The 26,487-nt window shown below is 41.4% G+C and overlaps 1 protein-coding gene and 2 non-coding genes across 3 annotated transcripts; 2 read left to right on the top strand and 1 right to left on the bottom strand.

Moving 5' to 3' along the window:
- The first annotated feature begins 1,230 nt into the window (after positions 1-1,230).
- On the top strand, positions 1,231-26,236 carry kcnh6a (potassium voltage-gated channel, subfamily H (eag-related), member 6a). The gene is given in 16 exon segments (XM_053443466.1): positions 1,231-1,780; positions 5,524-5,754; positions 7,713-7,886; positions 8,097-8,200; positions 8,671-8,980; positions 10,460-10,662; positions 18,508-18,933; positions 19,643-20,060; positions 20,825-21,024; positions 21,708-21,960; positions 22,565-22,758; positions 23,019-23,118; positions 23,217-23,504; positions 24,191-24,380; positions 24,987-25,194; positions 25,955-26,236. Coding segments are annotated over 16 exon segments (3,657 nt in total). The 5' UTR covers positions 1,231-1,704.
- trnac-gca (transfer RNA cysteine (anticodon GCA)) lies at positions 21,178-21,249 on the top strand. Its single transcript has one exon. It is a non-coding gene; the product is annotated as a tRNA-Cys (tRNA).
- On the bottom strand, positions 24,417-24,488 carry trnac-gca (transfer RNA cysteine (anticodon GCA)). The gene has a single exon. It is a non-coding gene; the product is annotated as a tRNA-Cys (tRNA).
- Positions 26,237-26,487: the final 251 nt, after the last annotated feature.

The following is a 26,487-nucleotide window of genomic DNA, read 5'->3' as shown; positions in this document are numbered from 1 at the left end:
CAAGTCTTTATTTATTTAATCAAGCCTGTATTTGTCACATTTTTTATTTAAATCACACCAGGCTACTCAGGTCCACTGTAGTCTGTCTGCCTGTGTCAAACAATAAAATACAGACTATACATTTCCAATTGCAGTCTCCTGCCTTTCAAAAAAACCAGAGCACCTCATCTACTCAGTAAACTTTACAACCGCCTTGTAAAGATTTGTTTCTTCTTTAGCGGCACAGGCCTTATCCAGCTCATCGTGATTTATAATGTTGGAGCGCGTCAACATTCTGGATAACAACTGAATATCGGGATGTGTCCTTTCGACACAAACACACACTTTCAAAGCTTATCGCGAATATAGATGATTCTGCAGACGTGTGATGACAGTAAGAGAGAAAGAGGATGCAGCTATTTTTAAGCACAGAGACTTGTGATGTGAACAGCAGCAGGATAGAATGGTGAGGGTCTGCCCTTTGTCAGTGTCAGACCACTGTTAAGTCATCCACCATACAAGTAACAAACCTGCAGGAGAGCAATTTCAAAATAAAACACTCTTTTTAACACATTTTTAGCAGTGTCCAAATCCTAATATATGTGCGATTATCATGTTTCTTTTATAATCTGCAAATAGATTTTTAAACCACTTAATAGTCCATAAATATCTTGATGTGAGGGACACTTTAAATTGGGTGTCATCTGACACATTTCTAGCAACTACAATTTATATACAATCAGGCGGTGTCAGCTGACAGCCACCAGGTGGCAATCACGATTCTTTAGCTTCACTTTCGGGGGGGGGGAAATGTTACGTCATCGCAGAAGATCTTTAACAATTTATCAAATGGAAACATAATAAGAAGATGAATAGCTTAAAAGAAATATTTGTTTGCCCTGATGTAGGCTAACAACTTAGATTTTGTTTACAAATGGATGTGCTGCACTGAGGTTTCATATTTGGGATTTGAATTATTATATTTAATCAAATAAGGAGCAAAAGTCTATTATAATTGCAATTGGGGAAGACTGAAGGTGGTGAACTTTCCTCCAGCCACGTTGAAGAGACCTAGAACCCATCTGTTGGGGGGGGGGGGGGGGGGTTATGGAAAGAAAAAGCCTTTTATTTTGAAGGACTAATTAAAGCTCACCTCTATGTTCCTGCTTCCTCACTCTGGCTGACTTGTCGTGGCAGCACAGCCGCTCTGGTGGAGCCCGGGGGCGGTGGAAGGCGAGTGGATCCAGGGACTCGAGCTGACAGGAGCGTTCCCTCCGCGGTCTTCATCCTATTGTCCAAACCTGACGGACCTTTGAGAAACGAGCCCAGAGATGCTGCGCTCTCAGGATTATTTTTCACAACTTCTCTGAACCAAAGCAGGTTTCTGAGGACCTCGCGCCGCGGGAACCACTTTGTTTTTTCGTTTCAAAGGTGTAATGATGCTACATGTCGCTTTCTCCGCCTCCTAGTCCACTTTTCTTCACGTTATTATCGCGCAGCATCCTGCATCTGCCATCACCCTGGCAACCAGGACTCTCCTCCTTCCTCTCCCCCCCCTCACCCTCCGAGAGAAGCAGAAAGAACAAAACGCTTTTTACTCTCGCCCTGCTGATGGACACAGACAGCTTTTTCTTTACCTCCTGAAATCTCCCTTCTATATTTGAACTGTGCTTTTTTAAATGGTGAGGTTCATGTGTCGGAGAAGTCTTTTCTCTCAGCACCACGATGCCTGTGAGACGCGGTCATGTTGCGCTCCAGAACACCTACCTGGACACCATCATCAGGAAATTCGACGAGCAAAGTAAGTGGACGTGAGGCCGAGTGAAGTTAGGACCATGTGTTGTTGACATGATGAACACAGAGCACCACACATCAACATAGCGGTTTACCATAAACTACATGCATACATTCACTTTTAAACGTCCTGTGTGTCCAGTATTTTGATGATGTTGAATATTGAATTATATTAAATTATTTAAATTCATCGGTTCAATGTGTGAGCCTCGTGTTCCTCATGTGTCAAAGAGGATTAATCATTATCATAAATAAATAATGAATGTTGTCAGGGTTTCTCACGCTCATAGTTGTCATCAGGGGGAATAAAGGGCTGCTGACTGATACAAATTAATTCAATGATCATTGTTCCCTATACAATACAGGCTTAGATGTATTTTTTTGCATAAATACAAATTAGTAAATTGTAATTTTATTTGTGCATGGGTTCTTATTTGGTGCATGTTTGTCTAGTTTTATTGTCTCTTTAAAGGCTGCAGGTGTTTTGTGTGTTACACTGAGGTGGATTATCTGATTTGTATCAGGGGTGCTGACTGACCCCCGCTGCTCTTTTCATGTTTGAGCGTTATTACACCTGCCTGTGTGTCTGTGAACGCTCACCTGATGCCTGACATTATGTCCCATTAGCTCACATGTTCCACAGACTCCAAAGAGGGACAGACTCACTTAGGAAGGGAAATTACTCTTTGTTCTGAAACCTCTGAGGCGCTAGATCTCAGATTTTGTACAATTCATTTATCAGTTACATCTCTGTTTTTGCAGCATAAAGCTACACACCATAATCTTAATACTGCTGGAGTGTAATCAGTGCAGCTTCTGTTCTTCAGTCTATCTTTTAAGGCACATTTCCCCCCTTGAAGCTCACTTATCTCACTGTGGACCACTCACAGAGTAGCTCTGACCAAACATGGAAAAATAGTTGATGGATGACAACTCTCAATCTGAATCGGACTGATTAGCTCTGCGACGCTTTGTGAAACATCCATGATGTAATTGCCTTTACTGTATGCCCCCAAATGTGTGAGAGTGCACGCGTGGCCACGTGCACGGCAAGGTGAGTGCATGTGCCACAGTGGTGCTGCTTAGCAACAGTGTGACGATCATGGTTTCTGCTGTGAGCCCCAGATAATGACTTTGGACAGGATGCTGCTTTCCACCAGAGAAACTCACCCATTTAGTTTCAAGCGAGGGCCAGAGAGAAGAGTCCCCTCCTCTCGTCTGTGTGCCTGAGAGCTGTTTAAACCACTTCCACAACAGGATAATAAAAGGGCCAGTCAGAGGCCACAGAGGTTATTTATGTACTTTTCATTTACTTCATTGAACTCCTCCATTAGTGGCCTTCGAACAAAACCGTCCTAATTCGCTCTCATGGTAGACAGTGGTGTTTTTGGCCGAGTGGCTGTTGGAGGTCTCACGTACATTACAATCATCAATAACAGGAACTAGATGCTAGATGAGCTTTGAATTTCAGTTTTTTTGTGGAAAGTAACTCTGAGATACTCAGCATCAAAGGTTTGACAGCCCGGGAAACACATCACTGCTGAGCTCAGCCCACAGGTCAAATGATTATTAGTGGTGGTTGACCCCCAAGGCAAGGTCATGTGTTGGTGACATATCAGAGTCCATTGTATTCAGGAGCTCCCAGCCCAACCCAATTTATATCACCCAACAGTTTGTTACTACAAAAGGGAAAAGTAATCATGACAAACTAGAATGACATTCAGTTTGTCACCTCATGAAACAACATTTACATTTTTATTTGGATCTGCACCAAATGGCACAAACTCATAAAAGTCAGTCCCCTTAACATGTTTGATTTCCTTAATCAAGATCCTTTAATTATTCTCTGAGAAATCAATGAAAATATAAAAAACATCCTATTTCACAATCTTAAAAAATTTAATTATAATCCTGTCGCCTTATCCACAAATTAATGGGTGGGTGTATATGTCTTTTTGCTATGAATATGACACTAACTTTGGAATTGCAGCATAAAGCATCATCAAGATATTGAGACACATTTGATCAACAGACAAAGAGAAGTACATAAAACAATTAATATGAACATATGATAAGAAATCCTGTTGTCGGTAGGTAGCTATATAAATTAATATTGACAAGTAGATGCCTTCAGGCCGGAACTCTTATGTAAAACTTGGGGCAGCTGAAGTGAGTTACAACAATTTCCTTTTAACTTTGGATACGGGCAAATATGGATAGGCTGCCCAAACAAGCTGTACATCAGTTAACAATTCAAAGATTATGTCTAATGTGCTTAAAATGCAAACACAATGGCTATCAAACTAAATATGAAACTTATAAAAAGCACATTAACAAAAAAGTATACACACACATATGAAGTATAAATATGCAGAAAAACGGAAACATCCTTTCAGAATAAATAATAGATAATAACAAAATCAGTAGAGCGGAATAAAATATGGACAAGTAATTAAACCCTGGAACAAACATGTGGCAATTTCCAGTTTAATTAAAAATTGTCTGCTTAAATCTTCCAGGCTGTAAATTACAATAAGCTATGTGAAAACAGGTGTGATCCGAAACGGGCTCTTTTATTAGAGTGCCCACCTGCTCCTCCACTGTCCACTGGGAGAAATTGTGACGCTAATAGCATTAGCAACATGGAAAGGTGGACTTCATTAGTTCCACTTTAGCTGATTGTCAGAGCAGAGCAGGAAGAGTTGTTCAATATAACGTTGGAGCTCATCAGAAACTGAGCCCTGCAGACCCTTTCAAACACGCTGTGTATTTCCTTGATTCAGTGGAGAACAGTGTGAGGATGGTTGTGCTGTTAATGTGATCACTTTGATCAGGAACCTGTGTGCGCCCGTAAACCCAATTTGTTGTTGTTGTTTTGCACTGTAAAATATAATTGTGCCAGAACAGAATAGCTTGTAGAACTACAAAACAGAGATTAAAAACACGACTGTTCAAAAAAGACCAAAAATGAATAAATATAAAAGTAAATTTAAAAAAAGATATCAAAATAAATTAAAAAAGTTAAGGTGATTTGAGTGCCACAGGAATTTTCGTTAACCCTTTCTATTTCTATTTTGGTTCTGAAATCAGCTATCAGAAATCTTACTGTACACGGTACAATGTAGCCCTGTATCTTGACAACTTTGTATAAAGTGATAAATTAATTTCATGAAGCTTTAATTTGTAATGCCTCTATTATGCATGGTTTGGTGAAACAGTAGCAAAACTTTAATCCTCCTTTTCCTACTTTTATACAGTTATATATTTTTACGTTAAACACCTTTTAATGAAGCCAATTTGAGTTTCCCGGTAAGATTAGTCTTTTATTCCTCACATCAACCTCATGCCTGCCATGAGCATTAATATGAGTATCAATATGTTCTAAAAAATATTATGTGCCAAATTTGATTACAATTTGTAGCATTTTTAATACTTTTTAAGCCCAATCATCCTCCAATTTACTGATATATGCAAAGTATATTTTGTATTGACTTGACCAGTATTAATGATACTGATGTCTGTGCATCAGCCAACAAAAAACAGTTCCACTGAAATACATTTTTATTGTCCTGATTCATTTAGGTGTCTATGACACAAACATGTATATTGTTTATCCTTCTTTTATATATATTGAAATAAGAAACCAGTTGTAACAAATCAATTTAACATATTTCAAGTTTGAAAATGGCTCAGTTTCTTTTGACATTTATGATATAAGATTTATGACACTGAGCTTGTGTCGCTCTTCAGATCGCAAGTTTCTGATCGCCAATGCTCAGATGAAGAACTGTGGCATCATCTACTGCAATGAAGGCTTCTGCCAGATGTTTGGCTTCACCAGGGCGGAGATCATGCAGCAGCCCTGCACCTGCCAGTTCCTGGTGGGGCCCGGCACCATGAAGAGCGCCCTGGCCCAGCTGGCCCAGGCCCTGCTCGGCTCTGAGGAGCACAAGGTGGAGATCTTGTACTACGCCAAGGAAGGTAAGGGGAGCGAAGGTGAAACATGTGGAGGAGGAGGCTGGTAAAGAAGTCAAAATCAGATCTCTCGGTAGAAATGTCCTGACCATCACAAAGTCATTATTGGACGGCTTGCTTACTAGTTTGCCCTCCTTCCTCAGACAAGAACTAAGCCTCTTCTCTTTGCTAAAATCTAAGGTTTAGCAAAACACATGGTGAGTATCTTCTGGCGGACTTTTTGAAAACAAAGATGGATGTCGGTCCAGGCAACACGGTCGGAAATTGAACATCATTTAATTTAGATACTATCAGTATTGTTACAATGGAGAGCTAGTTGAAAATCTGCAAAGTTTTAATATATCTAATCAACTGCTGGAGCAAGGTCAAGTAATTTTATATAATATCTAAAAGTTATATTTTACAATGAGCAATGGATTTATAGTCAGAAATTCAATGCACGTTGAGATGAGGGTGGGGTTACGATCTCATTTCCGTTTTTTCTTTCAAACTCTGACAACGTCTTGAATTTGATTATTACTATTTCTAAAAATGTGATCAAAACAATCATTCAACATAATGTAAAGTATCTTTAATATGATTAATCCAGTTTATGAGACAATCCATCATTCCTGGCACATGCAGGAAGCTTTTTAAATCCTACTGGATTTTTTTTACTACCTTTAATCATCCCTTTTTTATAAGACAGCAATCTTATTTTTTATCTTCATGATATAGAAATTGGATATAAACTTGGAGTATTTTGGACTCTGACTCACCTCCCTAGTGACACACATACTCAGCATCATATTATTAACTTGTTCTTAAAACCTGTTCCTAATGATGCCTAATAGCTTTTCTGTTCCTCTTCTGTCATATTGCTTTTTTGGTGCAACATTAATCCATTCCTCCCTCCCTCCTCGTCAGTTTCTCCCCTACTATCTTCTTTCAAAATGCTCAGCCTGTGTTTATCTTATGTGGACAACTTTAGTTTTGGAAACGTAACATGAAAACAAGTCGTTGAAAACCAGATGGGAAAGAAAGAAGGAATAAAAAGCGACTTAAAGCTGACCATATTAAAACTGTGATTTGAGAAGTGAATGAGAAAACACAGAGGAATTATTCATCAAGACAGACACTGTGGCATTTAACTGAGCGTTCTCTCCTCTAAAAGCCTCATTTTGTTTTTACCCTCTGACTTCATCTTTGATGCTGCCACCAGTTGCAGTCTTATTTATGTGGAGGTCTGTGTTTCACCTGTTAATCCCACATTGATGGAGGGACGCAAACTCACCAAGCTCAGGACGACCACAGTCACACATACACTTTTAATGTCAGCATACATATACACTCAAACACACACACACACACACACACACACACACACACACACACATCTTTCGTTACTTTGGCCACTTGGGCATGAGGAGTGCATTGTGGAGAGCCGTTGTCATGGAAATGCGATCAGCATGCCGTCTCAAATCCATCAGAAATCTATTTGTTTTGGCTCCTGCTTCCTGCTGCGCTCGGATCTGAAGCATTTGTGAACAAGTTGAACAGCGATTCAGGAACGAGTCTCTCCCTGGCTGATTTGTATATGTAAAGTGGACATGTGGACAGCACCGAACGCAGGCCCTCACTATATGTCGATGTATGTTCTCATGTGTGTGCTTGCCCTATCCCCCGTTCTATTTTTAGATCCCACTGATTACAGCCTGAAGTTAGACCAGACGGAAGTGTCACTCATCTAGCCTGTTTCAGCTGTCAGTGTCCCGCCTTTGTACTCTTTGATTCTCTCTGTCACTATCTCACTCTCCCTCCTGTAGTGTTATCCTGCAATCATGACCTAGAAAAGAATATGACGGTGCTCAGGCTTTGGGGGTGTAGCTCAGCGGTGGAGCATTTGACTGCAGATCAAGCAGTTCCTGGTTCAACTCTGGGTCTCCCCTGCTGACTAACTAATGCATCTCTTTCTGTCCTCATAGGGACCTGCAGACCCTGTCGGGTGGACATTGTCCCTGTGAAAAATGAGGAAGGCTTTGTCATCATGTTCATCCTCGACTTCCAGGAGCTGATTGATCCCACACTCAAAAAATCTGGCCTCAGGCAGAGAGTAACCCAAGGATGGATTTACTGTAAACATTAACACTTCCTTTATTGTGATTAACATTAATCGATCTGTGTCACATGTCGTCATAGTGATGTGTGCTGATCTTTCTAGTTATTAACTCAACCATGGTTTTAGTTTCCGGTCATGGACAATATCAGACATTTACTGACAAATGTTAAGTTAACATTTTACAGATACACGGACAAATAGATCCAAATAATAATAATCAACATCATAAAACCCAGACTTTCCCCCTCAGGTCAGAATCGCCGGCTGAAGATGAGGCTGCCAGTGCTGCGTTCCATGCGACAGGCATCACTTTCCAAAGATCAGTTTGAGGGGGTCGTAGTGGACTACCTGCAGGTGCGTTGGTGTACGCAATACACACACAAACAAACATCTAGAAACACACACGAGGATCTTAAGCATTCTAGTTTGTATGTATGCCTCAAACTTTGCTGACGTCTGTACAAAAAAACAGACCTACATATAACATTCTGCATTTAAATTAATTAGTGGTGAAGTTTTTTTTAAATTCAAGCCTAAGTTTTCAAACCTGAAACCAGAGCATATTTACATATTGAAATTCTTTGGCAGGGATAAGATGTACCATTCTAGTGCAGTCCAAAAATTTGCATGTATAATGTATAAATCAACAAAAAGGAAATACAGTGACATTTATAGGTCCCTGTTACTTTAAATGCTAATTTCCATTCTGGGTACGTTTGTGGATTTATTTTCTGAAGTGTTGTGTTTTGCCTCTCAAGGCCGTTGTATAAACATCAATTAAAAATGAATTAAATTACAAGTACTTTTGCTCCTCTGCTTGACAGCCGGACAGTGAAGAGTTTCCTTTGAAAGAGTTCCGTATCCCATCCAAGGAGAGCTGCATGCAGTCTGAGACAGAAGCTCTGATAGAACAGGACCTGGATCCTCCGTCTCCTGAAGCCCAGTCCTCCACCAAGCACTGCGCCCTGCTGACGGACCGCCTGGACCCCGGCATCGCCTTCCCCCGGGGGACTGTACCTCGGAGCTGCTCCAGGGACAGTGTCTGCAGCCTCCGACGCGCTTCATCACTGGACGACATCGAAGGGATGAGGGCTGAGTGGAGCAGTCGACCTGGAGACCCTCGAACTAACAGCAGTGAGTACCTGAGTGGGACATTGTGAGTGTCTCAGTGGGAATTTTAGGTTTTTAGTTTTTTTTCATTGTAGTGCAATGAGGTTATTATTTATGTATTTATTTCTCCAATAAGCAAAAATCTATTTATAATGCACATTTTCATTTATTAGTGAAAAATGATTATTTCACTAATATGATTATTTCACTAAGCTGACTGGAATATAACACAACAATTCTAAATCAGGTGACACCAAGCATGACATCATCCTCATGTTTTAGAGTGATACTATAATTAATAAAATAAATAAATCTTGATTATCGTGATATAGAATAATGAATTTCATGATTCTATTATCTTGGTATTTATTATGTTCAAAACATTTCACAAGCTGTGATAGAACACGAGGGCTGGGATCCTTGATCTCCGTATGAGCTATTCTCGCTATAATGTGAATTTTAACAAACATTGATAAAATGTAGGTATTATTGCCCCTGTATAATACATTTATGACTAAAATAAAATTCTATAAATCACGTAAACTTGCATATCGGCCTATTAGGGAACATAATTCACTAAATCTAGACTGAAGGTTTGTTTGCTTTTCAAACAAGTGGCAACATACAATGATGATCTTCATTTTTGTACAACGTGAATGAACCCACACATCACCCTTTGAAATCATTGTATCTTGGTTTATTTGTGTTTTGTATGAAACAAAATTTGTTTGAAAACGTTGAGGTCAAAAAATATACTTTCTCCTCAAGAACATTGTTTTTCTGTAGGACATCCCAGAGAACATGCATCCTTATCACTAGTACAATGATATCAGATGTAGAGTAAATTATCTACAAGCAAAGAACATTTAAAGCAGCAAATGCCCGATTTTCCATCCTTGATTCTCAGAAAGAATCTTAACTGTTAAACTGTTGATCATACATCTCAGCTGTTTTCTTTTCATTCATAACACAGAGAGCATCAATCTGATCATGTGCAATTATGTGATCCAGCAGGGACATCCTGGTGTGTGTGTGTGTGTGTGTGTGTGTGTGTGTGTGTGTGTGTGTGTGTGTGTGTGTGTGTGTGTGTGTGTGTGTGTGTGTGTGTGTGTGTGTGTGTGTGTGTGTGTGTGTGTGTGTGTGTGTGTCTGTGTGTGTGTGGTTTTCATTATTATTCCATTTGTGTTCAAATTGTACATCATTGCACATCTGTGCCCTTCTTCTCTCAGGGGAAATATTTTGTGAGAAACGATATTTTTAATGCAGGATACAGAAATCCAATCACGCTCTACACGCTCACCCTGTCCGACACGTTTTCACCATATTTGTTCTATACATCACGTCCATCTGTCTCTGTGAGGCACAGTCTGTCTATACTCCTACTAAGTAGGTAAAACATTCAAAATAAATATTCTCATATTTGTGTTTCTTCCGTCCTTGTTTCTATTTTTCGCAACACACGACCATGTTCTAGTCGCTGACGCTGCTGCTTTTTTGCTGCAGATCTGAAGCCCGGCACTCTGAACTCCACGTCAGACTCGGATTTGATAAGACACCGGACCATCGGCCGCATCCCTCAGGTGACCCTCACCTTCGGCTCAGATCGGATGAGAGCTCCTTCGCCCACGGAGATCGAAATCATCGCACCCAGCAGGATGAAAGACCGCACCCAGAACGTCACGGAGAAGGTCACTCACGTCACACAGGTAAGACGAGTCCTTTATCACGTCAGGCTGTAAGTCTTGACTTCTAATCAACTTTTTTATTTAAAAAATGCAAGTATACCAGACCTCATATCTTTGAAAACTAAAAGAAGAGCTTTTCCAAATGACTGGATGCAGGTAATGAAAGAGGACTGATATAATTTTTTTTCTTTTGCTTGATTAAATGTTCAAATGGATGTTCCTGCTCAGGAATGACCGTCAGGAATGGAGTGCACGTTGAAGAAGGGAAATTGATGCCGTATTAAGTTTGCAAGACTTTTTGCCAATGAGATGAGATAATGTCACTTGATGTCAGTTCAGTTTAGATTTTTTGTTTAGTTTTCATTTACTTCACACAACATAAATACATAAAGGAATTGTTGGCTTGTGGTAGAAACCACTTGTGACATGAACAATACAATACAAAACATACAAACTCTTGAATACTGGTAACAAGTAAGAGGAAATTTGACATATATTAGTATGACAGAAAAAATACAGACAGGGAAGAATCTATGATATAACGATGAATGAAAGAATCTAAAAGAGCGTTAAACAGCAAATCACCATGTCACAGAGGAATCCGATAAATTCATTCCACAAGATCACTCGATATTTAATAGAAAATTGACCAAAAAGGTTTCTCTCATGCCGAGAAATAATATTGCTAACCGTCATTGTTCGGATGTCAGATAATCGTTCTTGGCGATTGGCAGATAAAACGTTCTGAACCCCCTCTATTTTCATATTTCGCCTCATTCAAGATAAGACAGTTTGTAGACTTTCTAAAAGGTTGATGTCGTGTCAAGTCACGGTGTCAAACTTTGAGCTTTGTGTCTGCTTGCTGTCATGCAATGCTCCCGCTGCTGTCATCCTGTCTGATACGTTCAGGGTCTTCGCTATTATTGAGCTTTTCATTGTCACATCAAGTTATTGTCCCTGCACACACACACACACACACACACACACACACAGAGTTCAGACCAAGACGTCTATAAATGGTATTTGCGTGTATCTCAGTGAAGCTGCTCGGAGACACTTGTAATTACAAGGTGAGAGTGTAAACCAACGCTCTCACCTGAGGTGCGACACCCATGGCATCCACAGCAGATGCACATGCTCATCAGCCACCTGTCATCACACCACGGTTTGGCTCACCGTCATCTCGCACGTAACATTGGAAGAAGAACACACTGTTTTATTAACCTGACTGGAGGATTCGTTTATGAGCATCAATAGTAAAATTGTACTCAGTTATTAAAATTAAAAGTGACAAAGTTCCAGAGTAAGTACATCGGAGATAATTAAATGATGAATAGAAGTGATACATGTTTCAGTTGAAGAATTACCTGCTCATCTGCATGTTGAGATAATTCTCTTAAAAAAGACTTTTGATGCTGTGAAATGTCAGTACATTTTCTGAGTTCCTAGAAAGTGGACATTTCAGAGATTTTTTCAATATACGTTCCATGAAATCTAAAAATGTAATGATAAGTCTCAATATGCAAAGTAACGTGCTCGGTTAATGCAGTGGAATACTAACCACAATGTTAGCATCTGAAAATGCGGAGAAAAAGTGGGAAACATCCTTTTAACAGCATTAAACGTACAGTAATAATGTACAACTTATAGACTGAATAAATGTATATACTTAATGGCATGCAATGGCCTGTTGTCTGTTTCATCATAGAGATGGTAGTGAATCACTGTCATGGGCTTCTTTAGTGCATAACATTAAACATTTCTATCTGCAGTACTTCGAATCATATCAGTTGACTCCCTTTCCAACCAACCTTGGACTAAGAGGTGGTGGTGCTGCTCGGATTAAATCTGTTATTGTGATTGTTGGTTTGTTATTTCGCAGGATATCTCAAAGAACTCCCAGACCATTTATAAGAAAAAGGTTGAGATAAAGATTGTCTGAATGCTGTGGTGCAGAACCTTGTATTTACCCACTTCAAGAAAAATTTACAATTATAGGTCATTAAATTCCCAACAAATTTGGCATGTTGTACATGGGCATTAACTCCCAAATGTGTTTGGACTTTTTTTATTATAATACGTGTTATCCTGGGATATATGTCTGTGTGAGGTACACAGTAACTGTAGCCCTGTGAATATTATTATCAGGTCATCCCTGCAGGTTTATTTAAATAGACAGAACACAAAGACCAGTTCATCATCATACAAACCCCTAATATGTCTAGACAGTATTTTGGAGATTGTCAACAAATGATCTGTTGAAAGCAGCTGTGGCTCAGGAGGAAGAGCAGCTCAGCTCCTCCAGTCTGCACTCCTGTCAGTGTCCTTGGTCAAGCCAACAACATGTGACCCCTGATGGATGTGCTGACAGTGTATGAACAGGGTATGATAGAAAAAAGCACTGTATGAATGTGTGTGTGAATGTGACTTGTTCTGCGAAGTATTGAGTGGTTGATAAGACTGGAAAAGGGCTAAAGAAATATTTTTAAAATCTTTTATTTGATTCAGTTCTGGACCCAAATATTAGTCTAAGGCTCCTATGTTTTCCTGTTATTAACACAGCACTGATTCCTTATGTGGCCACTGCGATGGTGTTGGTGTTGGTGGTGAGATCTCACTTCTTCACACCAGCAGGGAGAACGGTGTCGACAGGCGGCTGTGACTCAGCGTACAATGTGGGGGCAACATGGCTTCTGTTGCCTCGGAGAAAGTGACACGGCTAACAGAAGGCCCCCCCGAACAGGCCTGGCAGAACACTTCCCTTAACTCGTTGTCTTGAAGCTTGTGACTTTGTGATTGTTTCTGCCGGAGGTACAGTGGAGCAAGATTACACAAAATCTACTTGACGATTACCACGAAGCTGGGTGATAGGATGTGGCATGAACCCAGGAACTTTTTATCCCTTTCTGAAGACTGCGAGTCAGATGAATGTAACAGGAATGTTGGGACTTGGCGGACATTTACTGCAGCTTTACTGAGTGCCATTATTGAGTGTGTCTAGAATTAGCAATGTGTAGTTTGATGAACAGCACAAAGCTAGATAGAATACTTTATTTCAATTTATTGTGATGGTTTAGTGATTTTTGCACCGAGACACTACTCAGTAGTAAAAAATACTCAGTAGTTTGAATACGTTTTCTTTTCTTTGATATCGTTTTATCGACAGAAAATGCCTTGTTACCTTGTTAAAGATTCTATCAAATATTTCTAGGCCTTCTTACTCCTCACTTCCAAACTAACTACTGCACCCAAGATATCTCCTAACTCCACCACCACCAAAAGTTTCAAGTTTCCATGTCGAACATGTGTAAGTTACATATTGGACCTCAACTAGCTGAAAGACTATTTTGATATCCTGCGGGTGCTTGTCTTGAATTCAGATTGACACCTTTCAGGGTCAAATTTTGCAAATACTCCCCATAGTGACACTTACATATACAAGTGAAGTAACAGAGACTGGAAATGAAAAGGTTTTTATTGTGCTGATTGTATTATCTTGTCCATACATAGTACACAGATCTACTTCTTTTAACTTTCAAACAAACCAGGCATAAAATCAATTTTTCTCAGAAACCCATATAAAAATCGTAAACCTCAATTAACATAACTTATTAAAAAAAGTATCGAAGAAGAAATCTGTGTTGAAAATACTTGTATGTGATGTATGCAATGTCAGTATTAGTGGTAACTAGGCAGAACAGTGAAGGCTCAGGCTCTGCTGAACGTGTGAGGATGCATATGGAGCCTGTGTTGGTGTTTGGGGATCACAGACTGTTGCTGAAGCTGTCTGGTGAGATGAAGTTATGAAAGGGAGGGAATAAGGGCGGCAGCCGTGAGGCTATTGATCGGCACTCATTGGCTTGATGCTGCCTGTGACCTTGGCCTCTGGAGCTAATGGAAGTGGAGGGCAGCGGCCATGCTCCAACTCTCAAAACTACATTCAGCCTCGTACCACCACCACCCGGCTCCCTTTTTACCGTATCGCAGTGGGATCATGGTGGTGGGGTGACAGTGGGATCATAGGGCAGGGCAATCATTGCTGCTGCCATGCGGGGGAAGGAGATCAATTATCAGATCTAACAATCTACCATTTTATTTTCTTAAAACCAAATCTTTAAACATATGTTACCTTGTTTTTGTATTGTTCAGTTATACAATATTTTTTGTAATCCCTTCTTGGTAATTGGATTTCGATTGGCACCTTACAAAAAGGGAAATGAAGGTTGTCATCGATCTTTGGGAATATTGATTTGTCTGCGTAACATGAAGCACACAATGTGATTGACCAGACTGTAGCTTGTAAAAGACAGATAATTGTAGAAAAGCTGTGTGTTTGTTTGTGTGTTTGTTTGTGTGTGCGTTCGTGCGTGCATTTTCCAGCATTAAACATGACCTTCTCAGGACCAGTAGAGCTAATTTCTGAAGTCCTGGTTAAGGTCGTGGGTAAAATATGAATTGTGGTTAGGTTAAGTTTAGGGTTAGGCATGAATTGGTTAAGGTTAGGGATACGGTTTGGTTAGGCTGTCTACAATGGGGTTAGGGTTAGGGTGAGGGTTGCAATGTCCGAATAAGGATAGCCGGCAAAACCTGTGTGCCTGTGCCTGTGTTTTGGGGAAAGCAGAAGTGTGTTAATGTGGTGCCCCCTGGCTTTGAATTAGCTCATAACAGGAGCATGAAGAAAATCTGGATATTAGTTTGAATTGACTGGGATGACTTTGCCTGAAACAAGTCAGATCTGTGTTTTTCAGCATTGTGAAAGTTCTTATTCAAGAGCAGCTGTTTCTCTCAAAAACGTGCCATTGTTACAAAAAATCCACGTCCGTGTTTGAGACAAATCCACCAAAATAAGTTGTCTGACTAATATATTTAATATAATATATTTAATGACTTAAAAGTGGCAAGATATATAGACTTGGTTGCAGTATAAACACGTACTTTACTTTGACTGTCAGCCCAACTTCATCTGTAGGATGCCGTCATTCATACAATCACTGGGTCATTTTTTGAAACAGCGACCCAGCAGAGAGGGCTGGGCTTCAGGCAGGGAGGATAAGTGAGGGAGCAGTAGGGAGGGAGGGAGGGAGGGAGATACAGACGGATGGACAGAGGTTTACTTCTCCGTCTCTCATAGTCTTGTAGTCTTCTCCCTTTGTTTACCCTGCAGTGCGCCTCAGCATGAGCTTCAAGCAGAAACTACAGCCTGTGAGTTTTTCAGCCGTACTGTCTTCTCGCTCACACTCTCTCCCTCTTTGTTGTCCCCCTTTCCTCTTCATTTGTACCCTCCCTGTCTTCATCCTCCTCCTCACCCTCCCTGCTTATACTTATCTGAAGCTCCACACGTGAGCAACGTCAGCCTTATCCATGTCACCGTCATTCTAATGGGCCCTCGTCCCAAGAGTCGCTCCTTCTTTATTTTTACTTATGGTGTTTTGGTTCAGGAATAGTAGGTCTATGTGTGTTTGGAGAGGAATAAGATGAAGGATGAGGATGCACTGACTTAAAAGTTGTATTCCATGTTCACTAAAGAGAGGTCCTGTGTGAATGGAGGGAGAAAAACGTGAAAGCTTCACTGACTTAAACGTAAATAGTTTTTTTTTTTCAGAATTCTTAAACATGACTGTGTTTTCAGGATTTAAATTACCTTTTCCCTCTAATACCCAGAAGCATCGTGTTTGTTTTCTATTTCACACTGACGTAATTCACATCTCTGTTGTCTGTTGTATCGAATTAGTCTGAAAATGCACGGTGAACTCTCCCTCTCATGATTATGAAGTCAGAGCAGCAGCACCGAGCCGTTGCGTGCCAACGAGTGGTGACCCTGCTGGTCATTATGAAACAGAGCTGTGGACAAACATCAATACCTCAGAATTTCTTGGATGAGTGAGCCTTTGCCTATTTGTGTGTTTACATTCTCTTTACTATGTTGTCTCTTCGCATCTGTTCAGCTGCCGCGGTCATTTACTGATACACAAAAAGAGAGTCACAGCTTTTTGTCTTTCAATGAATATTTGACTTAACCTCATTTTCAAATACTGGCCATAAAAAAAAAGCCATTAAAGGGTATTTCATGTCATAATGGAAAACTATACGCGCCTGGGTAATTCCTTGTGAAGATCTAGCTCCTCTTTTCCCTTCTAACCAAATAAGGCCAAGTGCACTTTCAGGAGCTTTTCTAATGGTGTACTTTGTCCTGAAGAAGCAATTTACTCTGACTATTTCTGGGCACTGTTTTCATACTAGCTGGGAAAGTGAAAAAAAAAACTCAATATATTTCAGTCTAATGATTCCTGTGTGAGTTTTTGCTTGTATAACACTGCACTGACTTTGACCATGATGACTACTGCAAACAGTGGGGCATCAGAAAAACACATATTTTTCTAACCAGGAGTGACTATTTAAAACAAACCCACTCGACCTTGTAGTTAACAAGAATGAGCTGAAAAACGGGTGCTCTGCATGGAGCGCAATCAATGACTGCACTTGTTGTGGTCCACAATTAACCAGGGCACTGGCAGGAGGGGTCATGTGGTCTATAGATAATACAGGGATCACATGGTAAGGCAGAGGCAGGTGAGGCCGCAGCTTTGACCCAGTGGAGTGACTGTGGAGAGAGGACAGAGCTGCACAGGGTATATATCCTGTGTGTAGAGTTTGGTGTGAGGGATGCAGGGGAGGAGGGGGTGGCAGAGGGTTTGGAGGAGTCTCCACCTCTGCTGCTGTGCTCCTCACCGGGATGAGAACCTGGACACAGAGGCTATCACCGCCCTACCGGTCAGTTGGACCTCGATGCTTTTGTTACTCATATCTTCCTGTTTTATTTAGGTCTGTCTGATTTTAGCAACACTGGATGGATTTTCATACTGGTATTTTTTTTTTTTTTTGCTTCATTAAAGACAGGAACTGTTGCTGTAGCTTTTTCTGCACCAACAATTTAGTATATTGAGCAACTGCCTGAGTGCGGATGTGTTGTCGGTAAAGGCTGTGACATTTTCTCCTGCCAAACTTGGTGAGTCATGGCGACAGGAGGTTGGTTACTTACCTTAAGGTGCAGAAGGCTGCAAATTACAGTCTGACTGCCTGTGACATACAGGGCTCAGTGTGAAGGCACAAGCACTAATAACGGAGTGTGTGCAGCAGCCGCTAATTTTGTCATACATATTTTCCCTGAGCTTTTTCAAAATCTGTGAATTATTCTTGAGTTTGATTACAGTTTCCTCACTTCAAGTAAAGAGTTTTGCTGAGAATGACATCTTACATTTGATTGCCTGGTTTTGTTTTAGCCTAGGTTTTTGCTTAATCTTTGCATGAAATGGGAACAGTTCATGTATTTCTTTCAAAATTGCACTGCACTGATCTAAACCAGTTTCCAAACCAACCTAAGACAAGCGACTGCTGCTGACTAGACCTGAACATTTCCTACTTTCTGCAGCTCAGGACATTTTAAATTTAAACAAATAAACAACAATGTCCCTGTAAAACTCTGTTTGCTTCCTCCTAACTTAAGCAGGGTTGGACAGAAAAAAACCTTCATGTGGTCTGTTTTAATATACAAATATTTGAATACAACGTTAAAGTAGGCCACTACCATTATCTCAGAAATGAGAAATTAGGAACCTATATCTGCTCTAAAAAACTGACCTAAACCTGTCTATGAAAGCTTTATTTAGTTAATAGTAATTGAAATTATACTGATAATTGTAAGGTCATTTATCACTTTAACAGCTTTTAAATGTTTTCAAGGCGGGTTGGACCCAATCTCAGCTGTCACTGGTTTGAAGTCCACCCTCAGCTCTGAACAGATAATTTAATGATTGCATAAACACAACGCCTTTCTAACATCTTCTCCGTCCCTTCCCTGTGTCTCAGGTGTTGTCTCTCGGTGCTGACGTGCTGCCAGAGTACAAGCTCCAGGCCCCACGCATCCACAAATGGACCATCCTGCACTACAGCCCATTCAAAGCGGTGTGGGACTGGGTCATCCTGCTGCTGGTCATCTACACCGCAATCTTCACACCATACTCGGCTGCTTTCCTTCTCAACGAGGTGGAGGAACAGCGGAGGAGGACCTGCGGCTACACCTGCAACCCGCTCAACGTGGTGGACCTGGTGGTGGACGTCATGTTCATCGTGGACATTCTCATCAACTTCAGGACCACCTACGTCAACCACAACGACGAGGTGGTCAGCCACCCGGGTCACATTGCACAGCACTACTTCAAGGGCTGGTTCCTCATCGACATCGTGGCCGCCATTCCCTTCGATCTGCTCATATTCCGCTCTGGATCAGAGGAGGTGAGGAAGACGAGGAGAGGGTATTTCAGCATCACTGTTGTGCTGTTCATCAGCAATACTGTTACAGTAACTGTGCTTCATCCAGTGATGTTTGATGAAGTAAAAAAGACAAGGGGACCAGCATTCACACAATCATAGATGTCAGTTCCCTAAATAGGCCAAAGGTCAAGATCACGATGGCCTAGCAAAGAATGTCGATGTTGTTCTTGAACGTACTATCTTAAGATCCTCTTAAGGGAATGTCTTCAAATTTGGAGGAAACATTCACTTAGACTCAAAGATGAACTGATTCGATTTTGGTGATTTGAGGTCAAAGGTCAAGGCCACAGTGACCTCTATCTAAGTATCCTAGTCAAACATGCTAGTGAGTGAACTGTAGGAAGAGCGTTATATCCACTTTTAGACTAATGGGATATGTTGTTAGTGAATCATAACAAAATGATAATGGTTTTTACTTGAAAAAATGTCCGACTTTTGTCTTTAAGTTTGTGCAATTTGTGCAGCGTGGTTGCATTTAGGACTGTTGGGCCTTGGCGGAGGAATGTGCTCTACTGAGTGCCATGCTTGATTGATTAAACGATTCCTGTATCCAAGAACCACACATTCACATCTGCAGCTAAATATTACTGTCACAGGTTTGAGAATTGTACACAGTGGTATGTAAGCTAACTGGTTGTTGCTAACATGAAGCCTACACTCTCTCCACCAGCCCCAGACAACCACTCTGATTGGTTTACTGAAGACAGCCAGGCTGCTGAGGTTGGTGCGAGTGGCTAGGAAGCTGGACCGTTACTCTGAATATGGAGCCGCCGTCCTGTTCCTTCTCATGTGCACCTTTGCCCTCATCGCTCATTGGCTGGCCTGCATCTGGTACGCCATCGGCAACGTGGAGCGCCACGGCTCTCTGCACATCGGCGGCATGAAGATCGGCTGGCTGGACAACCTGGCTGACCAGATCGGCAAAAACTACAACGACAGCGACGCGTCCTCAGGCCCCTCCATCAAGGACAAGTATGTCACCGCTCTGTACTTCACCTTCAGCAGCTTGACCAGCGTGGGCTTTGGGAACGTCTCGCCCAACACCAACCCGGAGAAGATCTTCTCCATCTGTGTCATGCTCATTGGCTGTGAGTAGAGTGGGAGGAAACCTGAAATGTGAAATGTTTTAGAACAAATAAAATACCTTCAGTTTTAAAGCAGGGGTATTTTAATCTAATTGTTTTCCTTTAAAAGGGACAAAATCAGAGTCAGAGACTTTGATATCTTTATTTTTTTTATCCTGATCAAGACAGAACTAATTTAATGGCACTATTCAGTCTCTCACATTTTTGATGTCTCATGTTTTTCTTAGAATTATATTTTTCTATGGTTGAAAAGTGTGTGAACCGTGATTAACAAGTGACACTACAAAATGTATACGTATTTATATGATCGATGATCAATATTTACAGGTTTAGTTTTTTAATTAGGGATTTAAATCGGTTTATAAATACATTTTTAAATGATAGTTGATTCAAAGTTATTCAAAATAACTGGTACATTTAAGAAAATTTTATGCAGCATCATTCAGTGATGATGACGTTAACATAAGTATCAATTTGTTCTTACAAGTTGACAAATTGACTCATCATTCTAAAGTATAACAGATTTGGCTATTTTTTTTACAATTAATCCTATTTATCGTTCGCATTCTTCAATTTTTTTTATTGTTTCTGATTGCATACATATATGTGTATTCTTTTGTAGAGAGATAGACAAGACACATGCGTAAAAAGACAGCGGATGTTACCAGTAACAGCTTTCACCGACTCAAACCAGGGACATTAGGATGACATTGACAAATCATTTGCACCAGGAGAACTTGCAGCATTTTTTCCTCTGTCCTGTGCAGCTCTGATGTACGCCAGTATCTTCGGTAACGTGTCAGCCATTATCCAGAGGTTGTACTCGGGCACGGCCCGCTACCACACCCAGATGCTGCGGGTCAAAGAGTTCATACGTTTCCATCAGATCCCAGGAGGATTGAAACAGCGGCTGGAGGAGTACTTCCAACACGCCTGGTCCTACACCAACGGCATCGACATGAATGCTGTAAGTCCTGAGGAAAATCATACACATTCAGGAGGAAAGATCTCTATTTGTGGTTGTGGATAATGGCTGGAAACAGTTTTTTGCTGGACCATAGAAGTTAAGACTATCAAAAAGATTCATTTTCATCTGTATATATAGCTTTTTTCAATGTAAGGGGGTGTAGCTCAGTGGTAGAGCATTTGACTGCAGATCAAGAGGTCCCTAGTTCAATTCTGGGTACCCCCTTCTCCATATTATACTACTCTGAAAATAAAATACACTATCAGACTTCCTCTCAGTTAAGGGGATAGCTTTGATCTGATCAAGACGTCCTTTTGGACAAAATAACCCTCCTTTCATTGAAATATGGAAATGAGTGTTTCCACTGAGCTTGCTCCATTTGGAGACCCAGTTTTTATGTAGTGCGTCATATGGCTGCTCGGGCTCCTAACAGCACTGGAGCATGACGCAGGTAGAGATCAACATTAGCGCCTGTCAATTCAATGTGAGAATAGATAATCAGTTGGAGCAGCTGCCCTTTGTGCCCTACCTGATTCAAACTGACTGATTGCTCTCCTTCTGTTACCCCTCGCCTTCTTTTTCAGTTTTTATTCTTCATCTTTATGTCACTAAAGGAAAGTGCACAATAAAGAATAATGTATCAAGGACAATGATTTGACCTGATGCCCTTTTTGGCCTTGCAGGTTCTAAAGGGTTTCCCTGAGTGTCTGCAGGCTGACATCTGCCTCCATCTGAACCGCAGCTTGCTTCAGAACTGCAAAGCCTTCCGCGGCGCCAACAAGGGCTGCCTGCGCGCTTTGGCCATGCGATTCAAGACCACCCACGCTCCCCCGGCGGACACTCTGGTCCACAGCGGGGACATTCTCACCGCCGTCTACTTCATTTCCAGAGGGTCCATCGAGATCCTCAGGGACGACGTGGTGGTGGCAATACTGGGTGAGCTACAAGGCATGACGAAGGCCATGCCCACTTTGTCTTTTGTTCCAATGTGTTTGCAAATCTGTGATTAGTAATTACAGTTTCAATCAGTTTTAATATTTAGAAGAAAAAAATCTGTCAAAAATAACTAGTTTACATAAAAATCATGAAAAGCAGAAAAGGTTGTGAATTTCTTAATCTGTGATTCTGAAACCACAAAAATCTGCTGTATTTTTGCTAAATAACTCAAACCACAATTACGTCAAACTGACATTTGTCTTCCATCCTCTCATCACTCTCCAACAATCTCCCTCTGCCCTTAACACTGCACAACAATTCTGTGTATTGAGTTGCCAGAGGTGTTTGGGCAGAGCTCCACTTCCATTTCACAGTGGCATCGATCATCAATAGGGCCAGCACTCACATCCAAGCTGCATAGGTCATTTTATTATTTATTATTTCAGCTGTGTTTGAGGGCACTATTAATGCTCGCTGAGCTCTGGTGCTGTTGAGGCTCCGTGTTTTCTTTTGTTAGTAAAATAATTTAGCAGTGTCTGACCGACCAACAAATGTTCACCCTCTCCCATAATGTTCCTCTCTTTCGCTTCTGTGCTTTGTCCAGGAAAGAACGACATCTTTGGTGAACCCATCAGTCTCTATGGCCGACCAGGGAAGTCCAGCGCTGACGTCAGAGCTCTAACTTACTGCGACCTGCACAAGATCCTGAGAGATGACCTGCTGGAAGTGCTGGACATGTATCCCGACTTTGCTGACGTGTTCTGGAACAACTTGGAGATCACCTTCAACCTGAGAGATGTGAGTTCCACTAGAGGGCAGTGCTAAATGCTATATTTGAATAAACATTATACAAGCAATTACATTCATAGTATCTGTGTTTTAAGGCTTCGGGAAAAGGTTTTAACCAGTTATCTGTGTATGACAGAAAGTTTTAAATGGTGCAATTAATTTGTACACATTAAACATATTTCACTGAACTCTCTGTAAGGCCTTCTTTAAAATGTTGTGAGATGAGATGTGCTGTGTGTTTATGAATTACTGAAGCTGATATGTCTCAGGCAGACAGAATAAACCAGCCCACCCCGAGCAGGGACTCTGAATGTGGCTACCGCCGGACAAGGCATCGAAGAAGCTCCATGCGGCGCCGAAACCGTCCAGGTGAGTGAGGGTCAGAGTTTAAGAAAGTTGACACATCTGTTGGAGGTCTGATCTCTGTATTTTCTTTATGCGGCTGTCCCCTGACCCTCTCTGTACAGACGGGATGGACCGTGAGGACTCTTACCCCGATCAGTCCTGTACAATGGCAAACCACCACCAGAGCGCGATGGCAGGAGCCCACTGGGATGACCTCTGCAGCAGCACCAGTATCTGTTCACAGTCTAGTGATGAGGAGATGAAGCCCATGGGACACAGCAAAGGGGAGCTGTACCCCCCCACAGGTGACACCAGAGACTGTCCCCCAGCAGTGGTCAACATCCTGCCTCACAGTGGACCCTCTGCTGGGTTGGGACCGCCCGTAGACCGCGGAGGACCACCGTTATCAGGTAGAGAATCAACCTTGATACCATCCCTTGAACAGTCATGTGTGGAAAGACTGCAGGAAGCTCAAAGGAGCTTTAAATAATTTTCAATGTGCACAAAGTTCATTTAAATCTCATTACTTGACATTCTCACCACATGCAGGCCGTGGTTTTACCAACACACTATTACTGTGTCTTTCTCCACTATAGCAACATCAGATGGTTCCATCCTTCTCCAGATATTTTAGGGACCTCGTGTGTTTTATGAAATGAGAGAAACTTTAATATGTTCAATTTTTTTATTAAAAATCTTAGACATGTAAATTACATTTAAATGATTAAAATTGAATTTCTTTCCTTTATCTCTTTGAATCATTCATTCATTCATTTGAATTACAATTGTTTTTAAAGAGAGTACATTAGTGCATTTTACATGTCAACTCCACATCCATTCATAGAAACACTGTGTTTGAGATTATGTTAATGTTTAACATCACTGGAAAGCTGAAATTCTCAGGAACAAAACGACACCAACGACTTACAGACATAGAGGCAGGCAATAATGCAGACAAACATAAATAGTCGTTGGAAAATGTCCAGACTATCAAATCCAGTAAAGCATTTGGTCCAAAACATAACTGAGTTTCCTGGAAATACTAGAGTATAAAAAGGATTTTGACTGACAGGTTGCCCTTTCTGAACAGTACCAGCAGCAGCAGCAGCAGCAGCACCACCAATCAGCATCTCAGGGTTGTATGGCTACTGTCCGGGACGCAAACCCTCTGAAGGACAGAGACCGACGTCAGCAGTCAGGGCCAGTTGCCACCCACCGCCGTGCGCTGAGGAGCGGCCCAGTGAGCTGGAATCCAGACTGGAGCTGCTGCAATCACAGTTAAATCGGTCAGTCAATATTTTGTGCGGGAGTCAAAAGGTTAGAGGGGGCACCCGGATTTGAACCAGGGACCTCTTGATCTGCAGTCAAATGCTCTACCACTGAGCTATACCCCCTTTGATGGAAATTAATGGCCACTGGTTCATTATTCACTTCTATCAGTGGAGTGTGTTTACCTTCTAGGTGTGTCTGTTTCTGGCTGTTCCTCCCTCCCCCCCTGCTGTGTGTCTGTATCATTTCCCAGCTGGTTGCTTACGTGGTGTGAACTGTCTGACATGCATGTGTATGAGAGAAATGGAGGAGAAAGGAGAGATACAATATAAGAGGGGTCAAAGGTGAAGCTGAAAAATGTAGAAAAAATGTCTTCATATATGTTTAAATGCACGTCCTGTAAACCGCCTGTTTGCTTTTACATGTACGACAGGGAGGGACACTGTGGAGAGAGCAACAGAGAAACCTAGTGGACATTTTTGAAATAGCAGATTACTCACCGTACAAATGTAATGTCGCCCTTCATGCTGCATGGAAACACAAATTTAAACAGTGTGTTTTCTCATCGTGAAGATAAATCCTTTCCTCGGCTCACATTTCACATCTCCCTCCGTCTCTGCCAGGCTGGAGACGCGGATGACGGCAGATATCAACGTGATCCTGCAGCTCCTCCAGCGACAGATGGCCCCGGTGCCTCCAGCCTACAGCACCGTGTCCCCCAGCCCTCACCCGACTCACCCCACCACCCTGTACAGCACAGGGCCACCCACAGTTCACGCTGTCCCCCCAGTCCAGCCGGTGCAGATCGACAGCACTGCCTCACTGCTGCAGGTGGTGAGTTTACATGCATGTCGTTACCACAAGTTGTCTGTCATGTTGATGTTAACTTTTATTAAATGTGTCATTTTGAAAGTCAAAATGATGTAAATCAAATTCATATTAATTGTGCAGATTAAACAGAAATCTGAACACATATCAGATAGTGAAGTCCAATCCAAACAATTTTAGTAATAACAATAATAACAATAATTCAGACTGTCTATGGTTAATTTATCTGTCAGTTATAGATCAAGGAATAATTTCAATGTAAGAGGAGCTTTTCCTTCTTCATTTTTTTCCCAATTAGTATCTGAACTTTTCTGTTTATTAGAAATACAGATATGAACCATTATTATCCGCATTATTTAACAATGATATATTCAAAAGATGCCTCATTTGTATCTAAGACAGATCATTTTTTTATTTTTTTTTTCATTAAGAATCATTACTGGAATCCTTATAAATAAAAAACTGAATATATTGTAAATGATCATTTTTACCTGTCAATTTTGTTGCATAATTTTTGACAATGTCATAATTTTTTTTTATTTGACAGAAAACCATCTTTTTCTGATTTGATGTTTGATTGAGTTGGCAGTAATCAACACTTTGGAAAGTTTGATGATTAAACCTTTATGACAACCAGGCCGTAACAGCCACAATTTTCTCATCCAGTTTCTTTATGAAACACAAAGGCTGGGGGGGGGATCCATCAGGTTATTGATGTACCGCACCTAGTCCTGTCTGAATTCATCCATTTTTGTCTTTCCAGAGTCCAGACTCTGACTGTAAGCACAAATCCAAGGACTCCCTGTCGAGTGGGATCCATCTCACTGTGGCCTCTGATGACACCATGTCAATGTCACCGGAGGCGGACCCACCACACCTGCCCACCATGGACCCCTCCACTCCTCAACTGTCAAGGATCAACAAGCCTCCTGGACTGTTATGTGGCAGCCAGCGCTTCCCCTCCCTCCCCGAGCACCTGGAGACCTCCACCGAGATGCAGGAGATCCAGAGGCACGTCTCTGACCCTGTCTTGCCAGGCAGCTAGAGAACTCCACCATCACCACCAGCAAAAAAGCCTGGTCCTTTGGACTGGATGGCCACATGTTCCCCAGATGGTTACTTCTTTCTACCTTCCTTAAAATCAATTGGGACTCAACGCTGCCTTCACAGGCTGCTGGGGTTTTGTGCTCCAGCATCTATTCACTCGTGAATGAAGAGATTATTCCTGTCCAGCTGGGCCGGGAATTTTATGAAACATGAGTTGAGAGTAAGCGCAGGTTCATACACAAACATCAG

This window comes from Pleuronectes platessa, chromosome 16, assembly GCF_947347685.1.
Source record: "Pleuronectes platessa chromosome 16, fPlePla1.1, whole genome shotgun sequence".
Taxonomy (NCBI): domain Eukaryota; kingdom Metazoa; phylum Chordata; class Actinopteri; order Pleuronectiformes; family Pleuronectidae; genus Pleuronectes; species Pleuronectes platessa.
This window is presented reverse-complemented; position numbering and strand designations above follow the sequence as displayed.